General features: G+C 40.4%; 1 protein-coding gene across 1 annotated transcript in view; it reads left to right on the top strand.

Moving 5' to 3' along the window:
* ttc27 (tetratricopeptide repeat domain 27) overlaps positions 1 to 27,933 on the top strand; it is a 209,686-nt gene that overhangs the window by 119,552 nt on the left and 62,201 nt on the right. The window contains exons 13-16 of the mRNA XM_043695515.1: positions 5,064 to 5,291; positions 20,471 to 20,569; positions 25,568 to 25,620; positions 26,833 to 26,998. Coding sequence (XP_043551450.1) covers positions 5,064 to 5,291; positions 20,471 to 20,569; positions 25,568 to 25,620; positions 26,833 to 26,998 — 546 coding nt within the window. The remainder of the gene's footprint in view (positions 1 to 5,063; positions 5,292 to 20,470; positions 20,570 to 25,567; positions 25,621 to 26,832; positions 26,999 to 27,933) is intronic.

The raw sequence follows: 27,933 nt of genomic DNA, 5'->3' as shown, positions 1-27,933 counted from the left end.
GCAGTCTTCACTGCCTTCAGCTCTTTCTTAACATTTTCTAAACTTTGTTCTTTTTTAATAAATGTGTGCATCTCTGAGAAGGCCAGCATTTGCTTACCAACCATCTGCTGCTTCATCAATCATCTTCCCTCCGTTATAAAGTCAGAACTCGGATGTTCGTTGATGAACGCAGATGTTCAGCTCTATTCATGACTCCTCAAACACTGAAGCAGTCCATATTCAAATATAGCCCAAAGAATATCCAGGTTTGGGCTGATATATGGCAAATAACATTTGCACCACGCAGAAGCCAGGTAATGGGTAATTCCAACAAGAGAGAGCTTAACCGTCGTCTCTGGACATTCAGTTGCATTATCATCACTAAATCTCCCACTCGTCATCCAAGGATTACCATTGAGCAGAAACTGAACTGGACCAACTATATAAATATTGTGGCCATAAGAGAAGGTCAGAGGTTAGAAATTCTGCGCCAAGTAACTCATTTCCTCTTTCCCCACGCCCACTTGATGGAAGTGTGATGGAATACGCTTCATTGTCTGCATGAATGCAGCTCCAACAACAATCAGGCTCAACACCATTCAGGACAATACAGCACACTTGATTGGCACCACATCCACCACCTTCAACACTCCCCTTCTTTACCACCAATGGACTGTGGTACCAATTACAAGCTGCAACAGCTTACCACTATGTCACCACAGCATCTTCTAAGCTCGTGATCTTTATCCCCTAAACCATAATCTTTGAGGAGAAAGTGAGGTCTGCAGATGCTGGAGATCAGAGATGGAAATGTGTTGCTGGAAAAGCGCAGCAGGTCAGGCAGCATCTAGGGAACAGGCGTAGTCAGGTGCTGAGGAAGGAGATGTGGCTGTGGTAGCGAGTCTGTTTGAGAATGTGGCTGAAGAGCTTCTGTGCAGAGGAGATGACGTAGGCAGGTGCTGAGGAAGGGCTAATGCCCGAAACGTCGATTCTCCTGTTCCCTAGATGCTGCCTGACCTGCTGCGCTTTTCCAGCAACACATTTCCATCCCTAAACCATAATACCCAACTCGCCCCCACAACTGAGACACACACCATCTTGACCTCGTAGCTTATCACTGCAACATCAGTGTCACTAAGTCAAAGCCTTGGGTCTTGGGACAGCTCACCACCACCTCTCGTGTGCAGTAATAAAAAGTAGCCAATCAGTGATGTCACATCATATGAATCAATAACAAAAAGAAATGCTCTTGCGTGACTTGCTCGGCCATTTCAGGTGACAAGAGTTAACTACATTTCTATGAATCTGGAATCATAGATAGTATTTAGAAGGCTAACCTGCCCAAAGCATTAACTTAAGTGTCTGGAATATTAGTCCAGCAACATTACCACTATGCCACCTCATTTCCTTTGTCACATGGAGTGGACCAAATTGGGTGATATGTTGTTCATTTTGAAGGGAAGAACAGAGGAGCAGAGTTTTATTTAAATGGAAAGGAACTGCAGAAAGCTGCAACACAAAGGGACTTGGGGGTACTTGTGCCCGAAATACGTAAGCTAACACAGGTGCAGCGGATAATCAGGAAGCCTAAAGGAATGTTGGCCCTTATTTCAAGAGGTTGGAGTATAAGAGTGGGGAAGTCTTACTGCAACTGTATAAGGTGCTTGTGAGACCATATCCGCAGTACTGTAAACAGTTTTGGTTGCTTTGTTTAAGGAAAGATATTATTTAATTGCAGGCAGTTCAGAGTAGGTTCGCTGGGATTGTCTTAAGAGCAAAGGCTTAAAAGGTTGGGACTCTACTCACTGGAGTTTAGAAGAACAGGAAGTGATCTCATTGAAACAAAGGATTTTTAGGGGGCTTGACAGGGTAAATGTTGAGAGGGTGTTTCTCCTCAGGGGAGAGTTTAGAACCAGAGGGCAGTGAATCAGAATTAAGGGGCACCATTTAAGACTGAGATGAGAAAGAGTTTTTTGTCTGAGAGGGTTGAGAGTCTTTGGCACTCCTTGCCACACAGAGACGTGGGGGAAAAGTCCTTGTTATATTTAAGGCTGAGATAAATAGTTTCTTGATCAGAACAGGAATCAAAGGTTATAGGAAAAATGCAGGAAAATGGATGTGAGGAATGTTAGATCAGCCAAGATCCTTTTGAATGGCGAAGCAGGCTTGAGGGGTTGAATGGTCCTCTCCTGTTCCTATTTCTCACAGTTTTATGGCCTTATTTCTGTGATGCTGTGGATTGAGGAGGAACCTTGGGATGGATTATCCATCCAATTTAGTACTTCTGTCCAAAGATGATAACAAATACCTTTGGCATTGATGTTCTGTGCTCCACTAATACCCCCATCATCGAAGATGGGAGTATTAGTGGAGCTTCCTCCTCCATTTAGTTACCCAACACCATTCACAATTCAATGCAGTGGAACTGCAGAGTTTTTGATTATGGGCTCACATAGTTCTGACTATAGCATGTATGTAACCCTATGATGTGGCTTCTCCAGGTTGGCAGATAATTTTTAGTATGCTAGGTATTACTTCTCATAGTTCAATTCAGTAATAAGAAATAGATTGAGGTTTCGAGTATTATACATTGTTTAAACACACTGCTGGTTCTTGATTTATTTGATTATTGAGTTAATGTTCATCATCTGAATCTCTTACTCTTATTTTGGTTGAGCACAGTATCACTACTGTTTGTTTTAAAAGGAGCTCTCTAAGTGGCTCACAAAGCAGAAAACAGAAATGCTCCAGGTTGCAGATCCCCAATCCAGGTTCAATAATTGAGTCAGGATATGGAGGCAGATTTGTGGTTACAATTTTCCTTAGCACCTCTGGATTAATTAAACCAAATCAGTTAGTTTCCCACTCCAATTGTATTTCAAGTGACCTTTTATGATATTGAATGATAGATGGATTAAGCTTCACTGACGCTGCTGACACTCCTGCTTAATACATCATCAGGATCCACCGATGAGTAATGATCATTTTAGTGAGGGGAGAAAGACTGTTGAGAATAAAAATATTCTTGGTTCTTGAAAACAATTGGTGCTGATTTATAATCAAGAATTAAAAATGGAATTAATTTCCAATCTCTTTTGCTTTCATCATTTTTGACTGCTCAATGTTTCCTATCCACTTTTTTTTTTATTTAAAAAAAAGTTTTCTCTTGATAAAGCTATATTTTCCCACACAGTTGCATTGAAGATTGGGGTATTAGTTTGGTCGGAGGTTCGAGGATAAGGGAAATGCCAATTATTTAGCACTAGCAGGGCTTACCCAAGCTGAGCTGATGAGAAGAACATGTTGAACAGCTAGACTGACAGAAGTTGCAATATTTTTTAACCACACAAATTGAGACACTCGATTTCCACATGGCGCCATGGTTGGTCCCCTAGCTCAGAATGAACATGTGTGTCTGGTAGTATAGTACACTGTAGCTTTTTATTCTACTGCTTAATCACTGGATGTGGAAATTAGCTTATGATATTGATATTGGCACTAACTCTCTGTGACCTAGTGCCAGAGTTTGAGTGATCATACATAACTATGCCAGTTCATAAGGAGCCAATTTATTTTGTTTATTGATTATACCAGGCTTTACTTCCCTGTTGAAGCATTCTACCATGGAGCAAGGGAAAAGGGGCTCAAACAATATGTTTCCATGATTGAGGACTATTCAGTATGACCTTTGAAAGCCACAGCCGCAAAATATATTTAATACCTTTTAAATCGTTATTTTCCATGCTACCTCACAAAGTACTTTTTTTTACTGTAACTTTGTGTACAAAAAAATCTTTAGCTTGATGCTCTGGTTGTCAAAACTTAATTCATTACAGCCAAGAATAAATTGCAGAACAATTATTGTTGCTTGAGGGTGATTGCCCAAAGGTTCAAACAGTCATGGCTTCGGTAGTTCTGTGAAAGGGGGAAAAAAAAATTGCAAGGAGTTTCATTTCACTTGTGCTCTGGGAGTAACAAGCCTATTGGTAGGTCATAAGATCAGTGAAGGCTTTGATAGTGATGCAAGGTAACACTAAGGGCTGCACAACAGTGAAAGAATTAACTGAGGGTAAAAGATTTTATTTCTGTGGACAGACTAAAGAAACTAAGATCTTTCTCTTTCAAACTGGAAGGTCAAGGGGAAATTTAATAGATCTGTTAAAAATTATGAGGTGTTTTGATAGATGTAGCATTGATCACAGGAATATCTGTAACCAGAGGTGAAATATTTAAAGTAATTTGCAAAAAAGAACAAGAAAGATGAGAAATGAGTGTGCACAAATTATGATTTGAAATGTGCTAGTTGAAAGGGCAGTGTAAGTAGATTCACTAGTAACTTTCTAGTGAATTGGACAAATCCTTGAGAAGCATACTCGAAAGTTAGGACAGACTAGACTTTACTGATTGGGACAGTGAGGCAAGATTTGATTGAGATGTACAAAATTGAGTGTGACCTGGAAAGAAAGGGAAAGGCTTGTTTCCTTTTGCAGCTACAAGATTAAAGGTAATTGGTAGAAAGATTAAAGGCTGATGAGGAAGATGTTTTTCGCTCAGAGGATGGTAGGGGCCTTGAACTTGCTGCCAGAAATAGAAGCAGAAACCTTTGACTCATTTATGAGATATATCAATTACTATACCTACGGGTCTATGAAATCAATGCTGGAAATGAGATTAGACTAAGTGATTCTTTTGTTTTGGGCTGGTGTAGACTCTATAGACCAAGTGGACTCCTTTGTGCTGTAAACTTTCTATGATTCTAAAAGAAAGCGTTTACACAGACACTGAAAGAGTTGGACTTCGTGACTAATTGGAGAGCTTGTTCAAAGAGCCAGCACAAATCTGATGAACCGAACGTCCACCTTCAGTGTTCTATGATTCTCCCATACCTAGTATAACACAGATAAGGTACAGTATGCCAAAAAGCATGCTTATTATATCTTTAATGAGTTAATTTTGTTGATGAAAGCACACTTGTGAATTACAACACTAAGGAAAAGCACACAGTGGAGAATGAGCACCCACCTGTGTTGCTGAACCTGCTGGATTTGTCCAGGGTTTGATTTCATCCTCTGGTCATTTTTCAGGCAGAAGAGGTTCTTCGCAGAGAGCTGGAGAAGAAAGAGACACCTACTTTGTACTGCCTCTTGGGAGATGTGCTGAATGACCACCAGTACTACGACAAGGCCTGGGAACTGTCCAATTATCGCAGTGCCCGTGCTCAGCGCTCCAAAGGGATGCTACACCTCCGTAACCATGAGCTCAGACAATGTGTGGAATGCTTTGAGCGATCAGTGCAGATTAACTGCTTACAGGTGGGGAGCTCACCTTCTCTTGTTGAGCTTAATGTTGTGTGGGATAATAAAATGGGTTTTGAATTATGTTGGAGGGAGGTATCTGCATTGAAACCTGCATACTTTTAATATGTCATTTCACACCTGCCAGTAATTTTCAGTCAATACTGCAATTTCCTGGTTGATTTGTGTAGTCTGTGTTTCTTCCGAGCCAATAGGTCCACTGCCTGCAATCACTCAGACCCACTGGATATCAACGCAATGTAAATTGTTGAGTCTAATGCTAAACACTTTGGATAATTGAGCTACACTGTAGTTCACAGTTACAGATGATTGCTTGTTGCCTTGTGTCAGACAGAGGGCCTCCCATACCACATGCACGCAGCTGAAGTGGAAACTGTTCAATATGAAAAATAAGAAAGCTGATCTATTGTGCCTGGATTAGAAAGGTAGGATGTGAGGCTCTTCAGTGGATTGAACATAACAAGGAGGGAGAACATATGATGTTTGGGAGTAAAGATGTGATTGAGCGATGGGGCTGTGATGATGAGGTGTTGTAGATTATTGGTATGGAACAAAATTTAACTGCGAACTATTTTCAAGTTTGAACAGGTTAAGATTTTACTTCACGTGCTTGACAGAAATGGAAAAAGGGATAGCTTCTGCATGAAACCAAGCTTTTGGGTTATGTAGGTTGTACAAATAGGCTGTAATTTCAGCTGCTACTTAGCACTAGCCGATATTCTCATGAAGACTATCACTATCCTCTTCACAGTTCACAATACTTACAACTTTTGTGTCCTCTGCAGATTTTGAAATTGTACCCATGCCTGGGTCATTTCAAGAAAAGCAATGATCCTGTTAATAACCAAAGAGAACTCTATTGTGTAACTGCGTCCATTCCAAGAAAGAACCATTCGTCGCTACTCTGTTTCCTGTCACACCCCCAACTTCTCACCTCTGCTGTGACTGTCCATTTTATTTCATGGACCTCAACATTGCTGACAAACATATGTCACTTTAACAGCACATCAATGGCATTACCCTCTACAACCATCTTTGTTATGTCATTAAGTTAGTTTGTTAAACACAACTTACCTTCAATAGTTCCATGCAAACTTTCCTTACTTAATCTGCATTTGTTCAAGCAACTTAATTTAATCCCAGATTATAGATGCTAAAAGCGTTCCTTCTACGGAGTTGAATTGAGTGGCTGCTTGTTTCTGGGTAAATTTGTTTTTGAACAAAGATTTGCCATTCTCCTCTAACACCACCTGTGAATCCAAGGAAGATTATGACTAGTACCAGTGCAGTTTCCTCCCTTTCTTCCCTCTACATCATCAAAGGCATCACAGCTGACCCTGGTGATGTTTAAATACCTGTTTTACATCTATTTTCAGGCCATTCAGCGTCTCAATCTCCTTACCCTGTGACTTCAGCAGTATTATCTTCATGAGGATGGCAAGTTGCCACGTGATCATTTAATGCGTCAGACATGACCCATGTCTCCATGCACAGGTCCACTTTTTGTTCCCTGGTTGCCCCAATCCTTTTCTCACGATACTTTTATTACCTATACACCGACAGAAGACTTCTGAATTTCCTTTTATGTTGGTCACCAGTCTCCTCTCATACTCCTTCCTATCCTTTATCCATTTTACTTTCCTTCTGTCCGTTTTATACATGACTAGGTTCTCGTGTATATAATAAATCTGTTCTTTTTCTTTTTCGTCTTTCTCTCTATTTCGATTATCATCCAGGAAACCTTGGCTTTACTAATTCTCCCTTTCACCTTTGTGTGATTATACCTTGGCTATAGCCAAGCCATATCATTAGAAAAATATTTTTGTGTTACATTTTGCCTTGAGGTCTTTGATTCTGATTGATCTGGTCTGTTCTTACCCCAATGTAATTAACCCTCTTTTAATTAAGTATTTCTGCTCCAGATTATTCCCTGTCCTTTTCCAAGGTCAAACCGAGCATTCTAATACTAAATTGACTGTGCCCTTACTGACACTAGGTTCCTAAAATCCATATTTTTCCTCAGAACTTGCTCCAGCCATGCCTTCTTCCTTAGTGAGCTGAAATGTACTTATCAAGAAAATTCTCTTGAACACACTTCACAAACTCTTCTCCCTGTTTTGCTCTTTTATCTCTTTTCCATCATTTGGTGACCTATCCTCATTTCTTATCATTAACTAAACTACTACTTGCTACTACCCAAAAGAAAAATTGTTCTTGCCTCTCTTGGAGGAAAGCCAATAGGGTAATTTTCTCATTATGCTGCCACCCCTCATTTCTTTCCTTCCCAATCTTGCCTGAGCATAATGTATCCAGAAATATGTAATACCCAGGACAGAAATGATGGACCAAATTATGACAATTCTGTCATAAATTCTGTGATAATAACCAGTGATGGAGTATGTTGAGCCAGGTCTCCATTGTTGACCACAGAATCGCATTCTTCTATCATTACCTGCATCTACAGCTCATCAATCTATTTTACCCTGTAATGTGCATCATTATATCTTCACTGTCTGCCCAAATTAGATCTTGTTGATTTCCCGGAACTCTATTCCTATCTAAGAACTTACTATTTCATTTTTGAGAGCTATATGTCTCTCTCAGTACTTTGTACATTTTTATTTATCCTTTCTGGTAGTATCCCCTGGTTCCCTTCCCTAAAATACATTGTAGACAGCAAATTGCACCTCAAGGGATTTGGCTCTGGTGAATACTGCACAGGTCCTGTCTACGAAGAACTGGTCCTAGTGCCCAAGGAACCTAATACCCTCCCTCCTGGAACATCCCTTCAGCGTGCATTCCTTCAAGCCTCTCATGAATTGTAAAAACCAGGATGAGGGTTTACTTTGCAAGCTCAAGCACGACCCTGGTTTACATACTTGGTTACCCTCCTCTCAATGTTAAGTGGGGATGCCGAGCAGCTGTTAAGAGGCCTGTCTGTCACTTGGATCATGTGAACAACTGGGTGCAGCTTTTTCTCTCAGATTGCTTATTACCCAGATGAGAGGCAGAGCATCAAGAGTTAAAAATTCCAACATCACTTCCCCCTTCCAATCTAAACTGTTTTTCCAAAGAGAGAATGCCTGTTAGTTTAATTTCATGTAAAGTAAATTTTCTTCTGGAGCGAGATGTAGTATGCTGCATATTGTGCAAATTTTTTTTGTTAGACTTGCTCACACGGATTAATGATACTCTAAAATAATTAAGTTTTGTAGCTATGAAACTCCTTGTCCTTTTTTTAAATCCTGTTTCAGTCCATCAGTTACTGTGGACCACAGACCTTTAAAGCCTTGCCATCACGTTACTTAACCACTACTTGATTTATGTCAGCTTCTCCTACTCCTTTAACCTTAAAACTATACCTCAATAGATTAATCAGTTTATTTAGCAGGATAAGGATTAATAAGTAACTTCAGTTGGTCCCTGATAAATGCACAGTTGTTTTATGTAGACTCTTAAATCTAATATGTGTATATCAGTAATCTATTTGGTTAAAAATATCTGTTATAACACCAGTTGTAAATAGTCATTCCATTATAAGTAGTCCTCTACAGATTGGTAATCACTGCTACTGTTTGATTCAACACTTTTTTTTCCACTTCACCCTGACAACCGTCAGACCTGTACAGTTCATGGTCAAGTCCCACCTTCGCACTAGTTGTGTCAGAGCATATTTGAACATGGTGATTAACAATATCTCCAATTCCAGCCTTGGGCTCTCTCACTTCGCCATTTGCAGCTGCATCCTTGGCTGAAATTTACGCCCTCAAATCCCTTTGTACTCCTCCTCTTTTAGAACATAGTGCAGTACAGGCCCTTCAACCCTCGATGTTGCGTGCCAACCTGTGAAAATAATCTGATGCCCATCTAACCTACACAGTTCAATTATTATCCATATGTATGTCCAATGCCTATTTAAATGCCCTTAATGTCGGCAAGTCTATTACTATTGCAGGCAGGCCGTTCTACGCCCTACTACTCTCTGAGTGTTGAAACTACCGCTAATATCTGTCCTAAATCAATCACCCCTCAATTTAAAGCTATGTCCCCTCATGTTAGCCTTCACCGTCCAAAGAAAAAGGCTCGCACTGTCCAACCTATCTAACCCTCTGATTATCTTATATATCTCGATTAAGTCACCTCTCAACCTTCTTCCCTCCAACAAAAACAGCCTCAGTTCCCTCAGCCTTTTGTCATAAGACCTTCCTTCCATACCAGCTAACATGCTAGGAAATCTCCTCTGGACCTTTTCTAAAGCTTCCACATCCTCCCTATAATGTGGTGACCAGACTGCATGCAATACTCCAGGTGTGGCCTTACCAGTGTCTTGTACAGCTGAAGCATGACCTCGTGGCTCCGAAACTCAATCCCCCTGCCAATAAATGCCAACACACCATATGCATTCTTGACAACCCTGTCAAGCTGGGTGGCAACTTTCATGGACTTATGCACCAGGACGCCGAGATCTCTCTGTTCATCTACATTGCCAAGAATTTTACTATTAGCCCAGTACTCTGCATTCCTGTTATATCTTCCGAAGTGAACTACCTCACACTTTTCCGCATTAAACTCTATTTGCCATTTCTCAGCTAGCTCTGCATCTTATCTATGTCCCTCTGTAACCCACAACATCCTTCGGTACTATCCACTACCCTACCTTAGGGTGATCTGCAAATTTACTAATCCATCCTTCTGTGCCCACATCCAGATCATTTATAAAAATGACAAACAGCACTGGCCCCAAAACAGATCCTTGCGGCGCACCACTGGTAACTGAGCTCCAGGATGAACATTTCCCATCAACCACCACCCTTTGTTGTCTTTCAGCGAGCTAATTTCTGATCCAAACCGCTAAATCACCTTCAATCCCGAAACCACGTATTTTGTGCAATAGTCTACCGTGTGAAACATTATCAAATGCCTTACAGAAGTCCAAATAAACCTTGTCAACTGCTTTACCTTCATCCACCTCTTTTGTCACCTTCTCAAAGAACTCAATAAGTTTAGTGAGGCATGACCTACCCTTCACAAAACTGTGTTGACTATCCCTAATCAAATTATTCCTTTCTAGATGATTATAAATCCTATCTCTTAGAATCTTTTCCAACACCTTACCCACAACCGAAGTAAGGCTCACTGGTCTGTAATTACCAGGGTTGTCCTGATTTCCCTTCTTGAACAAGGGAGCAACATTTGCTAGCCTCCAGTCTTCTGGTACTACTTCTATCGACAATGATGACATAAAGATCGAAGCCAAAGGCTCTGCAATCTCCTCCCTGGCTTCCCAGAGAATCCGAGGATAAATCCCATCCGAATCCAGGGGTCTTATCTATTTTCAGATCTTAGAACCTCCTCTTTGTCAACCTCAATCCCATCTAATCTTGTAGCCTGTATCTCCGTATTCTCACTAACATTGCCCTTTTCCAAAACAAATACTGACGATAAGTATTCATTAAGCGCTTCCCCTATGTCCTCAGTTTTCACACACATCTTTCCACTACAATCTTTGGCTCTAATCTTACTCTAGTCATTCCGTTATTCCTGATATACCTATAGAAGACCTTAGGGTTTTTCTTGATCCTATCCACCAACAACTTCTCATGTCCTCTCCTGGCTCTTCTTAGCCCTCTCTTTAGATCTTTTCTGGCTAACATAGAACTCTCAAGCCCCCTAACTGAGCCTTCACGCCTCATCCTCACATCATTATCTTCCTCTTGACAAGAGCTTCAACTTCTTTCGTAAACCATGGCTCCCTCTCTCAACAACTACCTCTCTGCCTGATAGGAATACACTTATCAAGGATCTGCAGTAGCTATTCCTTGAATAAGCTCCGCATTTCAAGTGTGTCCATCCCCTGCAGTTTCCTTCCCCACCATATGTATCCTAAATCTTGCCTAATCACATCATAATTGCCTTTCCCACTGTTGTACTTCTTTCCCTGCAGTATATACCTATCCCTGTCCATTGCTCTTGTAAACATAACCAAATTATGGTCACTATCGCCAAGTGCTCACCTACTTCCAAATCTAACACCTGGCCGGGTTCATTCCCCAGTACCAAATCCAATATGGCATCTTGTTGGCCTGTCTCCATACAGTGTCAGAAAATCCTCCTGCACACATTGAACAAAAACTGACCCACCTAAACTACTTGAACTATATTATTCCCAGTCAATATTGGAAAAGTTAAAGTCCCCCGTTACTACCCAACTACCCTGTTACTCTCGCTCCTATCGAGAATCGTCATTGCTATCCTTTTCTCGACATCCCTGAAACAATTCAGAGGCTTATAGAAAACTCCCAACAGGGTGACCTCTCCTTTCCTGTTCCTAACCTCAGCCCAAACTGTCTCAGTGGATGAGTCCTCAAACGTTCTCTCAACTGCTGTAATACCACCCTTGATTAACAATGCCACACTCCTCCTCTCTCTCTTCTCCCGCCCCCCCCCACCGCCAACCTTTATCATCATGTCTGTTCTTGCTGAAACATCTGCATCCCGGAATCTGCAACATTGCCCTTTAAACCCTATCTCTTTGACTAAGTTCTTAGTCACCTGCCCTAATATTTCTTTATGCAACTGGGTGTCAAATTTTGTTTCATAATACTTGTGTGAAACGTGTGCCATTAAAAGTGCTATGTAAAGGCAAGTTGTACTTCAGAATTCTATTTGTGGAAATGTCAATGTGAGGGAAGAATATGGAGGTGAAGTTGTTTTTCATGTGTTCATTGACAAGAGTTATATCATCTCAACAGGCTGCATCAACATAGAACCGGAGATGTAGAAAAATATTTCAGAAGTGAAATTGACAAAAATCTCAACAACTTCAGGATATTTCATCAAAGACACTTAGTCATTATAAATTCATTATAAAAGGAGTTGCACAGCAGAACTGCGGAAAAAAAAGTATTCTGTTCTCTTGTGGGAAAAAAAACTGATGGATTCATTTTAGTTTACCTTAAATGAGCTGGTATTCTTCTTTATTTTTGGAGGTTTTTTTTGGAAAAGAATGTGTTGGGATCAGTACCCATTTCCCAGGATGCTAAGTTGTAAATCTATTAACATAGAATTTTGAGTGACAAACTAGCAAGTTTCTGAAAGATTTTCTTTTTCATCACATTTTCTATTCCATGGAGTATTTCATTAAACTTAGCCCAAACCTGTATAGGTATCTTCAAGAGCATACTCGTGCCTCCAATAAGTTGAAAGATTTTATTGTTTATAACCGGATTTATAAGTGCCACCTTCTGGATTTATTTAAGAGCTCAGCATGGTAGAACTTCCATTCCATATTTGCATAATTACTGGCGTCACTTCAAGAACATTGTGTTAAACTCATATCCTGCCAAAAGTGCCCATTGAATGTTGATGAGTCTGTTTTGAATCCAGGAGTTATGAATTAACGTCTAATATGAAAAAATGTTATTTTTAATGTTCAAAATGGCATTTGTCCCCCAGTGACACCTCATTGTGAGACGTCGTCCAGGACAAAATGCTGGTCTACCAACATATGAATGGAAGTGAACCAGATTTAATATTTCAAGTTCAGTGAGTCATTTTGAACTCCATGTTAACTCTGTTTCATTTTCCATTGATGCTGTCGGGTTTCTCCAGCACTTTGTTTTTCTTTCAGGTTTTCAGTATGTACAGTACTTTAGTATTATACTGGAACATATGCAGTTTGGTCCTTTTTCTTGAGGTAGGATGTAATTTCTTTGGAGACAGCTCAGAAAAGGTTCACTACATAAATTCCAGAGGTGAAAGGCTAGAAGTTCCAAAGGTTGGGTGAAAATGTCATCAGTGGTCATAGAGCAGATGTTTCCCCTTGTAGAAAAATCTAGAACAAGAGGTCATAGTTTTAGGCTAAGGGGAGGATTTAAAAGAGCGATGAAGAGGAATTACTTCTGTCAAAAGGTTGTAAATCTGTGGAATTCACTACCGTGGAGCGCGGTGGATGCCGGGACACCAAATAAATTTGAGGAAGTAGCCAGACCTTTAATTAGTAATGGGTTGAAGGGTTATGGGGAAAGTGGAGTTGAAGCTGAGGTGAGATCAACTGTTTAAGGTGGAACGGGCTGATGGGGCCAAATTGCCTGTTCCATCTCCTAGCTGTTGTGTTTATCTGAATGGAAGCGAATAGTTCAGGCATATCACCCTTCAGAAATTGAAAATTACAGATGAGCAGAATTTCAAAGGAATAGAAACAAAATGGGGAAGGAAACACATGGGTAGTGGAATGACCTGTAATGAACTTAAAAGTAATTGGAAATACTACTCAAGAGGGCTGCACAAAACTGTGTATTTTTATTCACACATGGGGTGTGAGTGTCACTGGCTGACCATTTATTTCCGTCCCTAGTTGACCTTGAGAATGTAGTGTTGAGCTGCCTTTTTGAACCTCTGGAGTCCACAGCTGTAGGTTGTCCCAGAATGCCATTAGGGAGGGGATTCCAGTGACCGAGTGACAGTGAAAAAACTGAACTATTTCCAGTCTGGATGGTGAATGGCTTGGAGAGAAACTTGCAGGTGGTGGTATTTCCATGTATCTGCTACCCTTGTTGTTCGTAATGGAAGTCTTGTGAGTTTGGAAGGTGCTGTCTAAGGATCTTTAGTGAATTTCTGTAGTGCATATTGTAGGTAGTACACACTGAATGTTGGTGGTGGAGGGAGTAGATGCTTGTGGATGTTGCTTTCTTCTGGATGGTGTCAACGTTCTTCGATGTTGTTGGAGCTGCACCCATTCATGCGAGTGGGAAGTACTCTATCACACTCCTGACACATGCCTTGTAGATGGTTGACGGGCTTTGGGGAGCCAGGAAATGTGATACTCATCACAGTATTCCTAACCTCTGACCTGCTCTTGTAGCCACTGTATTTATGTGGTGAGTCCAGTTAAGTTTCTGGTCAATAGTAACCCCCAGAATGTTGATAATGGGGGTTTCTGTGATGGTAACACCATTAAATGTCAAGGGGTGGTGGTTAAATCATCTCTTATTGAAGATGGTCATTGCGTAGCATTTGTGTGACATGAATGTTACTTGCTATTTGTCAGTTCAAGCCTACATATTGTCCAGATCGTGTTGAATTTGAACATACACTGCTTCATTTTTTGAGGAGTTGCAAATGGTGCTGAACATTGTGTAATCATCAGCAAACATCGCCACTTCTGACATTATGATGGAGGAAAGGTCATTGATGAAGCAGCTAAAGATGGTTGGGCATAGGACACTATTGGGCGGAATTCCTGCTGAGATGTCCTGGAGCTGAGATGGCTGACCTCAACCAACCATTGACCATCTTCCTATCTTGCATCAAGTCAAGATCTATCTCTCATAATCCAATAGTGCACTGACTGCTGTTTTGTCTGACCAATGAGGCACTAATCCTAAACTTTGTCACGGTTAGGTTCCCTACAGTTTGGAAACAGGCCCTTCGGCCCAACAAGTCCACACTGACCCTCCAAAGAGTAACCTACCCAGACCCATTTCCCTCTGAATGATGCATCTAACACTTTGGGCAATTTAGCATGGCCAATTCACCTTGCCTGCACATCTTTGGACTGTGGGAGGAAACCCACGCAGACACTGGGAGAATGTGCAAATTCCACACAGATAGTCACCCGAGGCTGGAATCGAACCTGGGCCCCTGCTGCTGTGAAGCAGCAGTGCTAACCACTGGGCCACCGTGCTGCCCCAGGCAGTTAAGAGTCAACCGCATTGCTCTGGGTCTGGAGTCAGGTGTAGACCAGACTAGGTAAGGATGACAGATTTTCTTTCCTAAAGGACATGATTGAACCAGATGGCATTTTAACGACCATTGTTGAAGGTCAGGATTACTGAGACTAGCTTTCAATTCCAGATTTATTCATTTTAATTTAAATTCCACCAGCTGCCATGGTGGGATTTGAACTGACGTCCCTTGGGCATAACATTTACTAATCCTGTCACATTACAAAGTTGTAACTTCAACTTTCCTGAAATTTTCTGTCAATTTCACTGTGTATTCTTTGCTTTATGTGCAATATCTTTCACTGATCTGTTTTTTTTATCTTGAGCCTTTGCAACTATTCTCTGCGCATTACAGGATGTGGAATATATTTTCCGACAATGCAGGGCAATCCACAAAAGAAAATTGGAAGTCAACATTTGAATTAAAAGCCTTCATTGCTGCAGCACTTCCCTATGTGTCTGCTCTATTTTAAACTGATCTTAATGTTAAATTGATGTGCAATTAGTTTTTAATTCTTTGTCTGCTGGAAAGCTTAACTGTGGCTCCCTTGTGAGAGAGTGTTGACTGTTCTCAGCCCTCCTGAGTGGGAGAAAGAGTAAAATGATCTGAGACAAAGTCTTGTGACTAGTCTGCCATAAGGTAAATAGCGTCTGTTTGATATCACCTCACTGTCAGTCAAAATTAACCAAACCTTTTGTAATGCTTAAACATTAATCACAGAGTCTGCTGGTTTTGAACAAAAAGCTTGGCTTTTAGTTTCATTAAAAATGATTGCACAGGATAGAGTACAGTAAGCAAAGAACAATTTGCTTAGCTCTGTCAACCTAGCTAGTGTTTGAAAGTCTTGTCAGTGAATTGTAAAAAGACCTTTTTTTTTGTACAATCCAAGTAATTCTTTCCCTTGGCTTAGACGAGTCCCTTGCCAGCTGCAGCGGTGTGCCTTGGATTTCCAGTACTGTAGACAAATTTGCTACTGAATAGTTGGATAGATGAGCGACTTTTAACTTCAGTTCATTCCAAAACTAAACTGACCATTATAGATATACTGTCATGTTCCTGCCCACTTTGCACCAGATTTGCAAGCCACTTTTGATCTCTTCACTTTTGCATACAATAAAAAAAAGTCCTTCAATGTAATTAGAACACATCTTAAATGTCTACCTATACCTGATCGGCCAGCACTCTACCTTCCATGTATGTTTGAAGGTTAGACCCTGGGTTTTGTTGAGCACTTCCCACACCATGGCAGCCATCTTTTCAAAATGTCAAGTGTGAGATCCACACTGTGCCGGCTCAGTCTTCTATAAACAATGGCGGTGAGTATTTGACAACAAAGACCATTGCAGATCAACAGAAGTCCTAGTGTACAAAGCAGTTGTCATGTTCATACTCCCTTACTACAGTGAGACCTGGACCGTGTATCACTGAAATTTAACAGTACTCGAGAAATTCCATCTGGCATGCTTCCATTGCATCCTCTGGTTCAATAGAAGGGCCATCAAACAAACACCAGTATATATCTTAGGAATAGTTCCACAAAACTCCTGCAAAATCAACTTAGATGAGTCCAGGTGACCAAACACAGTCTCCCCAGCCAAGTCCTATTCTTTAAGGTTTTAAAAGACCAAAGTTCAAGGGGAGGACTGAAAAGAAAGCTTCAGTCACTCTGATGCTCTCCTTGAAGCATGGCAAAATTAACATTAATGCTTGAAGGAGCTTATAAAAAGGGAGTAAATCCTGAACTTTGGTCTCGCAACTGCATTGTGGAATATCCCACCCCATGTGCCCAAAGATCCAGAGACTAAAAATAATCATCTTCAGACACATGAAGACTCATGGCAGAAACTCGCAGCCCTGAGTAAACACCATCCTCCATTCAAGGAACAAGTGGAAATCTTTTTTCATCCTTGATGTTTAAAATGAAGTTGATTTCAGCATGGTTTTATTCATTTGTGGCCAAATCCACATTTGTCAACTATTATTCTGTTCCTTCAACCCATTGCATCCAGATGGTTGAAATATCCGTAGCAGACTTGTGGCCTGGACGCTGTGGAGCTGTAAACAAAAATGTGGTAAATGCAATATTTGGAAAAAAAATTGTTACGTTCTTCTGTTTTGGCTGTCTGACAGGCTACGTTGCAAAGTCCCATCCTTTGGCTTGTTGCTGTTTTCATGGTAGTTAATGTAGCATGGATCTTGTCTGTCTCTAGGGGTAACATAAATAACTGATAGATCTCAAAATGCTGTTCATGCTGTGGTTGAAATCAGCTGAGGGTAAAATGGGTGCTGTCATTGATGAAATGCTATTTACAAGATTATTCCCCTCTCTGTTTTTCATTTTAAAAAAAAGTCATAGCTTGCATTTCTGTAGCATCTTCACTGTAGTGAAACACAGACACTAAGAGCAGGGGTAGACTATTCAGCCCTTCAAATCTGCTCCTTATGACTGATCCTATATCTCAGTACCATATTCTTGCCTTCTCCCCATGCCTTTGATGCTTTTAAAAACTTTTGTGAACATGTTCCAGAAATATCCCAAGGTGTTTCTTGGAAGTGTTAATGAGCAAAGCTTAACACATTAAGGGAGGGAATTCCAAAACTTAGGTCCAAGAGAGGGCATGACTTCCACTGGTGGGGCAATTAAAATTGAGGCTGGACCACAGACCAGAAATGGAGAAATCCAGTTATCATTTTGGTCTGGAGGTTATCATAGAAATAAGGTGGAGTAAAGCAATGGAATGATATGAAAATGAGGATGAAAATTTTAATTGAGAAACTGCTGACTCAGGAACGATATTAATCAGTGAATATGTGATGCATGAACAGGATTTGATGAAAGTTAGGATATGAGCTGCAGGACTTTGGGTGAATTAACTTTACAGAGTATAGGAGTTATGAGGTTGGCCAGAAAAGCATTCAAATAATCAAGCCTGGGAGTACAAAGGTATGGAGTTTTTTTGAAGAAGAAACAAAGAGGACTGATGAGGGCAGAGCAGTGGGTGTGACCTACATGGACTTCAATAAGGCATTTGACAAGGTTCCCCCGGGAGACTGGTTAGCAAGGTTAGATATCATGGAATTAGCCATTTGGATACAGAACTGGCTTGAAGGTAGAAGACAGAGTGTGGTGGTGGAGGATTGTTTTTCAGACTGGAGGCCTGAGACCAGTGGAATGCCACAAGGAAAGGTGCTGGGTCCACTGTTTCTCATCATTTATATAAATGATTTGGATGTGAAAGTAGGGGGTATAGTTAGTAAGTTTGCAGATGATACCAAATTTGGAGGTGTAGTGGACAGTGAAGAAGGTTACCTCAGATTACAGCAAGATCTTGATCAGATGGGCCAGTGGGCTGAGGAGGGGCAGATGAAGTTTAATTTAGATAAATGCGAGATGCTGCATTTTGGAAAAGCAAATCTTATCAGATATACGCTTAATGGTAAGGTCCTAGGGAGAGTTGCTGAACAAAGAGACCTTGGAGTGCAGATTCATAGCTCCTAGATAGGATAGTGAAGAAGGCGTTTGATATGCTTTCCTTTATTGGTCAGAGCATTGAGTATAGGAGTTGGGAGGTCATGCTTTGGCTGTACAAGACATTGGTTAGGCCACTGTTGGAATATTGCATGCAGTTCAGGTCTCCTTCACATCGGAAGGATGACGTGAAAGGGTTCGGAAAAGATTTACATGTTGCCAGGGTTGGCGGATTTGAGCGACAGCAAGAGGCTGAATAGGCTGGGGCTGTTTTCCCTGGAGCATCGGAGGCTGAGGGGTGACCTTATAGAGGTTTATAAAATCTTGAGCATGGATAGGATAAATACACAAGGTCTTTCCCTTGGGGTGTGGGAGTCCAGAACTAGAGGGCATAGGTTTAGGGTGAGAGGGGAAAGATATAAAAGGGACCTAAGGGGCAACTTTTTCATGCAGAGGATGTGCCTGTATGGTATGAACTGCCAGAGGAAGTGGTGGAAGCTGGTATAGTTGCAACATTAAAATGGCATCTGGATGGGTATATGAATAGGAAAGGGAGGGATATGGGATAGGTTAGGATATCTGATCAGCATGGACGAGTTGGACCAAAGGGTCTGTTTCTATCTCTGTGACTCTATGACTGAAGATTCAGTTTCTGAAGATGCTTTTCCAGTAATTTGGTAGCCTTATGATCCCTGCTGATTTTACAATTGGACAGCTCAGATCCTAGACTGAAAACTGGCTTGACAGATCTTTTTTTTCTTATTTCATGAATCTCACTGAAATACAAGCTACAGATTTGTTTTTCACAATAAAATACAAGTTTATTATGCAAGCGAAATGAAGAAACGTGGAATAAACAAACTATTCACATATAATTTGAAAAATTTTGAAACACATGATAAAAATACACTCCCATTTACCCCCAAAGCATCACTTTGTGATACTCAAGTAGCATAGAAATTTGCCCCTCTATCACAACCATGGGTTTAACTTGGCTAGTTTTTCCAATTCCTGATCTTGAGAGTTTAATAGTGTCTTCCTTAATTATCTGCTCTGTTCTAACCAAACACTTTTGGTCTGGAATTTTAAATTGAAACCCTGACACTGAGAGAGCTCTTTTATAGGAGCAACTGTTCCTCCATCTAATTTCAACCAGGACATCTGTAAACTGAAACCAAAAGCTTTCCAAGTTGTGAGTTTTCCCTAAGCCAAAAAAACCCTCATTCTTTTCAACTGAAAGCAAGATTCTCAATGTTGACTGTGTCCGATCATAAATCTGTCACAATGTGAACAAAGTTCCACTGTCACTCCTCCAACATGCTCTCTCGCAGTTTAGAAAGTCATGTTTTTAGTTCAATATTGAAACTCTGAAATAAATTATTTTAATTTATAATGATCACATACCTTAAATCTTAGTTGGCAAATGCTAAATGTATTGTATGGTGTTTAACACATCAGAAAACATCTAAGTTCAGTATTTGATGTTTGCTGTGTTAATTGGTCTCCACAGGGACAACAGTGCAATTGGGGCCACACAGTCTGTGACTGTGACAGTTAGACAAATTTTGCCTTGTGGGAACCTCTGCAAAGGTTCAACTTTGGGGCTGCCTGCTTCATTGCTTAAAATCGATGAGCTGCATAGACACAGTAACAATAAAGCTTGCCCTTTTGAAGCTATTGATTGGTTTATCCACATGCGTGTCATGCTAAGGCAGGGTGAAGTGTTAGATCCGATTGGGTACTCCATCATTAAACTGTACAGTCCTGCATTTGTTTTGGCACTGAGTCTAAGTTAGATTCACTGGAAGTTACCATTTGATTAAAAGTTTAAAATCTATAGTAAAACTCAATGTTGACAATTATGGGGAGTTCTATTTCTATCACTGTGGTGTCGATTATAAGGAATAAAGATTTTTTTTTACTTGCTAATGGAGTTAATAGCTATCAAAACATTCAAATGTGCCTTCTATATTTTGTACAGCTTGGAGTTTGGTTTTCTTTGGGCTGTGCATATCTGGGATTGGAAAACTTCGAAGGTGCTGCAAAAGCATTTCAAAGATGTGTGATGCTGGAACCTGATGTAAGTACCATACAGCAAGGACCCGGTCTCAGTACAGAAATAACTTTCAAGGCAACAATTGTGGTATAAGAGCCACTTTCCTTTCATTTGCCTGAAGTGTAGCCTGGCTGAAATGTCCAGGTGGGCATCTGTTTTAGCACGCATCTGTATTTTTCAGATTGTGCACTGCTTCTCTGTTAAGGAGGTAATTATCATCATAAGAGGCAAATCACTTGCCCACTTTATGTAGCATAGCACCGTAACTCAGCAAAGAGCCTCCATTATATATGGAAGGCATTTGTGGAGATCCTTTATTGAAGAAAAAAATTCTGGCTTTTCACAGAGGCTTAAAGAATACTGTTTGATGTTTGAATAATAATCAAGTTTGACATGAGAGACAGAATTTCACTTACCCAAATATTGAAAATGTTTGATCTCTGTGGATGTGAAGAAGACAATATTAAAACTCAGCTAACCAGGCATCGGAAGACAGAAACTGAGGCTTATTATTTATACAATAATAAACACAGACAAGACTCCAGATAATAAAAATAGAAAATGCTGGAGAAACTCAGCAAGTCTGGCAGCAGAGATACAGCGTTGACTTTTTCAGGTCTGTGGCCTTTTACCAAAACTGGTCTTGAGACTCTTAGAAGCTTTTATTTACTGAGAGGCCATATACTTATTAAGTACCTCCAACCAACTGTCCCCCTTTAAGTCTGCTTCCATAACACAAACTGGTGAGTCCCTAGTTATAGCCACCATCTAAATACAATCAACACCTTAATTGATGTACATTTTACCTATAACGCTATTTTCAGGTTGGTGCTGATTCAGTACTTCTGTGTTATAGTGCAAATGTATCTGGATTTATTTTTGAATACTTTTTCTGAATAATATGGGATAATATCTGCATAATATAACTACTCCGTTTGGCATCGAAAGTGCTTGGAGCTAAGAACCCGAGCACATCTTTGAGCCTGCAGTGTTTCGTGAGATTTAAAGTAACGTTAGTTTCATAATCTGAAAAAGCAGTTAAAGCGAATATAATTAATGGATGTAGTCTGGTGACTAGACTTAAATGCCCAGCAGTTGTGTAGCTTATAATGTATGCTTAGTATTCACATAACCAGGGAAGAGGGAGCAGCTGAAAGTGTTTTTTAACTTTGACTGCATGTTACTTAAATAAACTACCACCATGATAATGATTTAGAGGCAAGCACATAAAGTGTTTTAATTCATCACCCATTGATGTGTAATAGAATTGCAAATCATTCTGAATAGTATATACATGTGGCTAAAACTGTCCCAAAGGGATTCTATGAAATGCATTTGCACTTTATATTTCTGTAAATATTTTGATTTGGCATTTTGATGGCTCATAGCCACTTGTACAATTTAATGGGAACAGTCCGTTAGCTTACACTAAGCCCGGAGCTCCTACAGATTTATCATTGCCACCGTCACAAGCAATTTCTTATTTTAAAAATATCAAAAGATTTTTGTTGAAGGAAGATGTGCAAAGCCAGCTCTTTCCACTTAATGTCTCTCCAAATTATTTATATTTGTTGAAATGCTGTGAAATCTTGCGCTTTTTGTAGATCCACCAATTCAAAGCTCTTTCCGTCCTCACTTAATTTGTCATGCCTTATTGGGGTAATACACTGGAAATCAAGACCCATTATTCCTGGCGTCATCGCAAAAGTTAAACATTTTATAAAAGTATGTGAAATTCTCTGATTTAACTGCTTTTAGACTCAGGTTGCCAGAAAGCACAGACCAAGTTTCTGAACTTATCAAGAATTACTGTTTATTACAAAGAAATATATTCTACTAACAGGTAAAAAATTATGAACTGTCAGTGTATAACTGTACCAGTTAAAACTCTGAACCCCTTCTAAAACTCCCCAACACATGCACACACACAAACACAGACAGATGTAAAATATGTTATGGATGGAGGGAAAGGCTGGGAAGACAGTTAAATGGTCCTGTCCTCAAGGTTCACTGATATGATCCTTTTGGCTTGTCAGAGATTTCTGCTTCTCAATCTCTGTTCTCCACGAACTTTGCTTACAATAGGTATAGAGTGACTGATACACAGCTTATGAAGTCTCTGGCTTACTGGTTGAAAGCAACAGCTTACTGCAACTGGTAAGGAGAAATACACTGGCATTCTTCAGGCCTTAAGTATTTTTTACTGTGGGAAATTGACACCACCTATCTTTCCAGAGGTCATAGGCCTTCTGACCATACTGTTTACATCCACAAGTTGTTCATCTATCTGGGAGCCAAACACATCATTGTTAGCAGGCAGAAGGCCTTTGTCATTGGTCTCAGGACGGTGACCAGTTGTCAATCAGCTATTTGTTGCAGGCCGAATTTTTCAGTGGGCCTAGAAATCATGTAATTTACTTTTTGTGTCACAGCCGCTTCAGAGATCTGTTGATGTCTGTCCAGGTGGTTGATCATCAAGGACACAGTTGGCAGAAACACTTAATTTCACTTGCTGTGCTACAGAAAGAAGTCTGAGATTTGCTGTTTTGATGTCAGGTAGTTGAGTATATTTTGTGTAGAATAAACGCATGACAGGAAACAATCTTTGTGAGACTGATCTTATATCTTTGCAGAATCCTATGATTGGAGATATATTTAATTGTGAGAGAGCTTCTTGATATTCCTTTGTTTGAACTTTGAGCTATAAACTGGGTGTAGCCTTCACACAGTTTGTTTATTTTCTTATTTGGGCTGTAGGTGTCACTGGCTGGACCAGCATCTATTTCCCATTCCCAGTTATCCTTGAAAGGTAAAGACCCACCTTGAACAAGTGTAGTTCATGTAGTGTAGGTACATCCACAAATATGGTGAGGAGGGGATTCTAGGATTGTGACCCACTGGTGTTGAAGGAATTGCAATATATTTTCGAGCCTGAATGATGGCACAAACTCTAATATACCTGTTGTCATAGTCATAGAGATGTACAGCACAGAAGCAGACCCTTTGGTCCAACTCATCCATGTGGCCAGATACCCTAACCTAATCTAGTCCCATTTGCCAGCATTTAGCCCATATCCCTCAAACCTTTCCTATTCATATATCCATCCAGATACCTTTCAAATGTTGTATTTGTACCAGCCTCCTCCACTTCCTCTGGCAGTTTGTTCCATACATGCACCACTTTCTGCCTGAAAACGTTGCCCCTTAGGTGCCTTTTAAATCTTTCCCCCCTCAACCTCTAGTTTAACACTCCCTTACCCTGGGGAAAAGACCTTGGCTGTTCGCCTTCTTCACTCACATCTTCAAAATGGAAGTTCAGACACATGTTTAAAAAGCATTTATTAAAAGAACACATCTCAATTTGAATACATATGGAATTAAAGCAAAATGTACCAGGACCACTGATGGTCAACCAAGGGACTCAGCACAGTCAACCCCACAATGTACTTCTCACTAACATCTGAGAATATGTGCCAAACTTGGGAGAGCTGATTCATAGACTAGTCCAGAACTATACATCAAGATTTTACAAGTGGAGAATTGGGTGATTGACATATATTTGAGTTTGGAATTTTGAAGTGGGTGACTATGTTATTCTATCTATCAGTCACTTTCACGGAGGTAAAAATGTTTGGCTCAGTGATTTTAATAATCTTTATTCAGTTCCTAGTCAATAGAGAAGAATATGTTCTGGTCAATCAAATGTGGAAAAATTCACAACAGGGACTGCTGCTCTTGCTCACTGGTCACATTGATGGGCAATCCTAGTCACATTGATGGGCAAACAGCAGTCATTGTATTAGGTCGTTGGCTGTTCAGTGGTGGGTCTTGTTTGGAAACTCACCTGTGTAAATATATATGATCAGGCTAAAAGATGGTGTGGTGGTTGGATGTACACAAGATGTATTATGTGTCTATTGGTGACATTTGTCCGTGTAAAAAGACTAGAATCCAATATGCTATCCCTCATTTGGCTGTTTTGAGTTCTAATAGTTTTACTGAGCAAGTGTTCCATGCTGTAGAAATGCTCAATACAAACAATGGGCACCAAAAATAAGAGAATGGTCCCATTACTGACATTCCTCAGTATGACAAATATGAAATTAGAGATCATGTGAGCAATTACAGAGAAAATTGCGTGGAATGGAACATTATATGCCCCATGTGGTGTACATCTTAACTAGAACATTCAGTTAGCTTCCATAAAGCGCCAACTTTTAGACCATTTATATTTCCAGCTTTTCCTTTATAATGAAGTACAAATGATTTTGAAAACTGCAGCTGCCAGGGATCCAAGAAACGTTTAAAATGACCTAACCATCAGATTTAACATGGTCTCGCAGTGTACCTCTAATTTTCTTTTATTCTTGGTTTAACAGAATTTTGACACAGTTTGATTGTTGTAGCTGTTGTTCCAATCTGGGCTCTGAATAATTAATGCCATATTGATGATGGATCAATTTGAAGGAATCATACGAGAAATAATTTGGCCCATTGCGTCTATGCTGGCTTTTTGAATGAGCTGGTTCTACACCTTTGCCTTTCCGATGCTCCCCTTCAAATGTTCCTCCTACAGGTATTTCACCTGAATCTTTGATATCAGAGAGCTTGAAAGAATTGGTAAGGAGGTATCATGAGAAATATGGCCAAGGATGACCGTTTACACCTTGCAAAGAACAGTTTTAAAAAGCAGTAACATGATCCAACTTGTCAGCCATCGTGTGAACCTCGAGCTGTTAGAAATTTAGATCCAACAGCTTCTCTTAAATATTTTAAAGTCAGAAGTCATACAACACTAGGTCCAACAGGTTTGTTTGGAATCACAAGCTTTTGGAGCGCTGCTCCTTCATCACATGAAGCTTTCGAAACCTGATGTCGTGTGACTTCGGACTTTGTCCACCCCAGTCCAACACTGGCACCGCCACATCTTAACTATTGTAATTGTGCAGAAATAAAATAATTACATTTGATTTATCTCCAGTTGAAGGTATGGATTCATTGTACATGTTTCTGTTCTTTCAGAATGCAGAAGCTTGGAACAACTTATCAACAGCATATATCCGATTAAAGGAAAAGTAAGTTGCATACGTGTACCTGTTATTATGCGACTAGAAAATATCGGTTTGACCAATAAAGGAATTCTGACCATTTTAAAATATATTTTATACTTCTGACCCTTTTTGATTATTTAAGAGCATACAGGATTAGGGTGTAGGTTTGCTCGCTGAGCTGTAGGTTTGATATTCAGATGTTTCATTACCTGGCTAGGTAACATCATCAGTGGCGACCTCCAAGTGAAGCGAAGCTGTTGTCTCCTGCTTTCTATTTATATCTTTCTCCTGGATGGGGTTCCTGGGCTTTGTGGTGATGTCATTTCCTGTTCATTTTCTGAGGGGTTGATAGATGGCATCTAGATCTATGAGTTTGTTTATGGCGTTGTGGTTGGAGTGCCAGGCCTCTAGGAATTCTCTGGCATGTCTTTGCTTATCCTGTTCCAGGATAGATGTGTTGTCCCAGTTGACGAGATTAGAGTGGTGCTGGAAAAGCACAGCAGGTCAGGCAGCATCCGAGGAGCTGATGAAGGGCTTTTGCTCGAAACATTGATGTTCCTGCTCCTCTGATGCTGCCTGACCTGATAAATAGGGCTGCTTTGTTAGTGCATCGCTTAGGTTTATTATTTTGAAACAATTGGTATAAGCACGCACAAAGTTGTTTAATAGACTGATCCCTATTCTACAGTAATGTTTCAATACAGTAGAACTACATTGAATATCAGAGCCAGAAACCATTGAACCTGTTGCTTGATGAAACGATTAAGATATTTTGTCTCAATTGCAGCATTGAAACTTGAGGGCATGTTCTTGTGGTACAAAACCATATCAAAATTTGTGCTATTGTATTCTTGGAATGTACTTGACTTAAAAGAGAGAAAGATTTTTTATTTTCATTTGCAAAGAATAGATAAGTCTTCCTTTGTAGAGTTAAAAATCGCACAACACCAGGTTATAGTCCAACAGGTTTAATTGGAAGCACACTAGCTTTCGCAGCGGCGCTCCACAATCACCTGGTGAAGGAGTGTCGCTCCGAAAGCTAGTGTGCTTCCAATTAAACCTATTGGAGTATAACCTGGTGTTGTGTGATTTTTAACACTGTTTAAGAGTTAATAGATGCAGGGAAAGTATTTTGCCTTACTTTGGTCAGTCAAACTCAATGCAAGCATAAAATGCAAAAAACTCTTAAGATGAAGGAAGTATGTCTGATCTGTTATATAATTCCATATTACATAGAAGCAAAGCATTGCGAACTCTCCAAGAAGCCATTAAATGTAATTATGAGCACTGGCAGATCTGGGAGAACTACTTACTTACCTGCATTGATGTTGGTGAATTTGGCGATGGCATTAAGGCATACCATCGACTCATGGATTTGAAAGACAAGTACAGAGATGTTCAGGTGAGCTCTTGTTTTAAATTATTTCTGGATTTTGATTTCTGATCTTACGGTCAAGTGAATGCTAAGTTTTCAGTGAAAAGGAGCGATCCATGGCATGTCACCTGTTCAGTTACTAGTGCTTTCTCCCGCTGAGCAATTGTTTCTCCTGATTGAGGAACTTTGAACGCAGGGGCACAATCTCAAGGTAAAGGCTGATCATTTAAAACTAAGGTGAGGGTAACATTTTTCACTAGAAGTTTTGTGATTCTTTGGAATTCTCTATCCCAGAGGATGATAGACACTCTTGTTGAATATATTTAAGACTGAGACAGATTTTTGGTATCGGGGGATACAAAGAGTGGGCAGGAAGTTGGGGTTAAGACTAATGATCAGTCATGATCGCATCGAATGGCAGAGCAAGCTTGAGGGACCATGTGGTCTACTCTGACTCTTGTTTCTTCTGTTTGCCTTTAAATGTTTCTTTAAAGTGGAGGTGATGGTTGTGAAGCTCACATATTTCACAGAGGTTTTGCAGATCATGTTATTTGCAAAAGATTTCACTGTACAGAGGCACCTCGATTAACCGAACAAGATGGGTGGGCACTATTTCGTTCTGATAATTGATTATTCGGTTAATTGATTCAGAGCCTTTCCTCTGGGGTGTTGAGTTTTCTGAAGTTTCCTTTTCTCTCGCTCTGCCTGCCTTGCTCCCTCTCTCTGTCTCAGGGTTTGTTTCTGAGTCAACACACAGTTGTCTGCAATGGACCTGCAGCATTGCTGAAACATCACCCCGCTCCACCTCCATCAGTTCAATGGGATTGATACAGCGAGCACTTGCTATATCCACTCCCTGTTCAGGAGACTAGGCAGCAGCACACCGTAGGCGGGCCCCCGCCCATTCCCCCCACCCCCGTCTGCCACCACCCCCTCACCCGTCAGACCCCCCAAACCCCATC

This window comes from Chiloscyllium plagiosum, chromosome 9 (genome assembly GCF_004010195.1).
Source record: "Chiloscyllium plagiosum isolate BGI_BamShark_2017 chromosome 9, ASM401019v2, whole genome shotgun sequence".
NCBI lineage: Eukaryota > Metazoa > Chordata > Chondrichthyes > Orectolobiformes > Hemiscylliidae > Chiloscyllium > Chiloscyllium plagiosum.
Note: the sequence above shows the minus strand (reverse complement) of the source record. Positions and strands in the feature narration are given on the sequence as shown.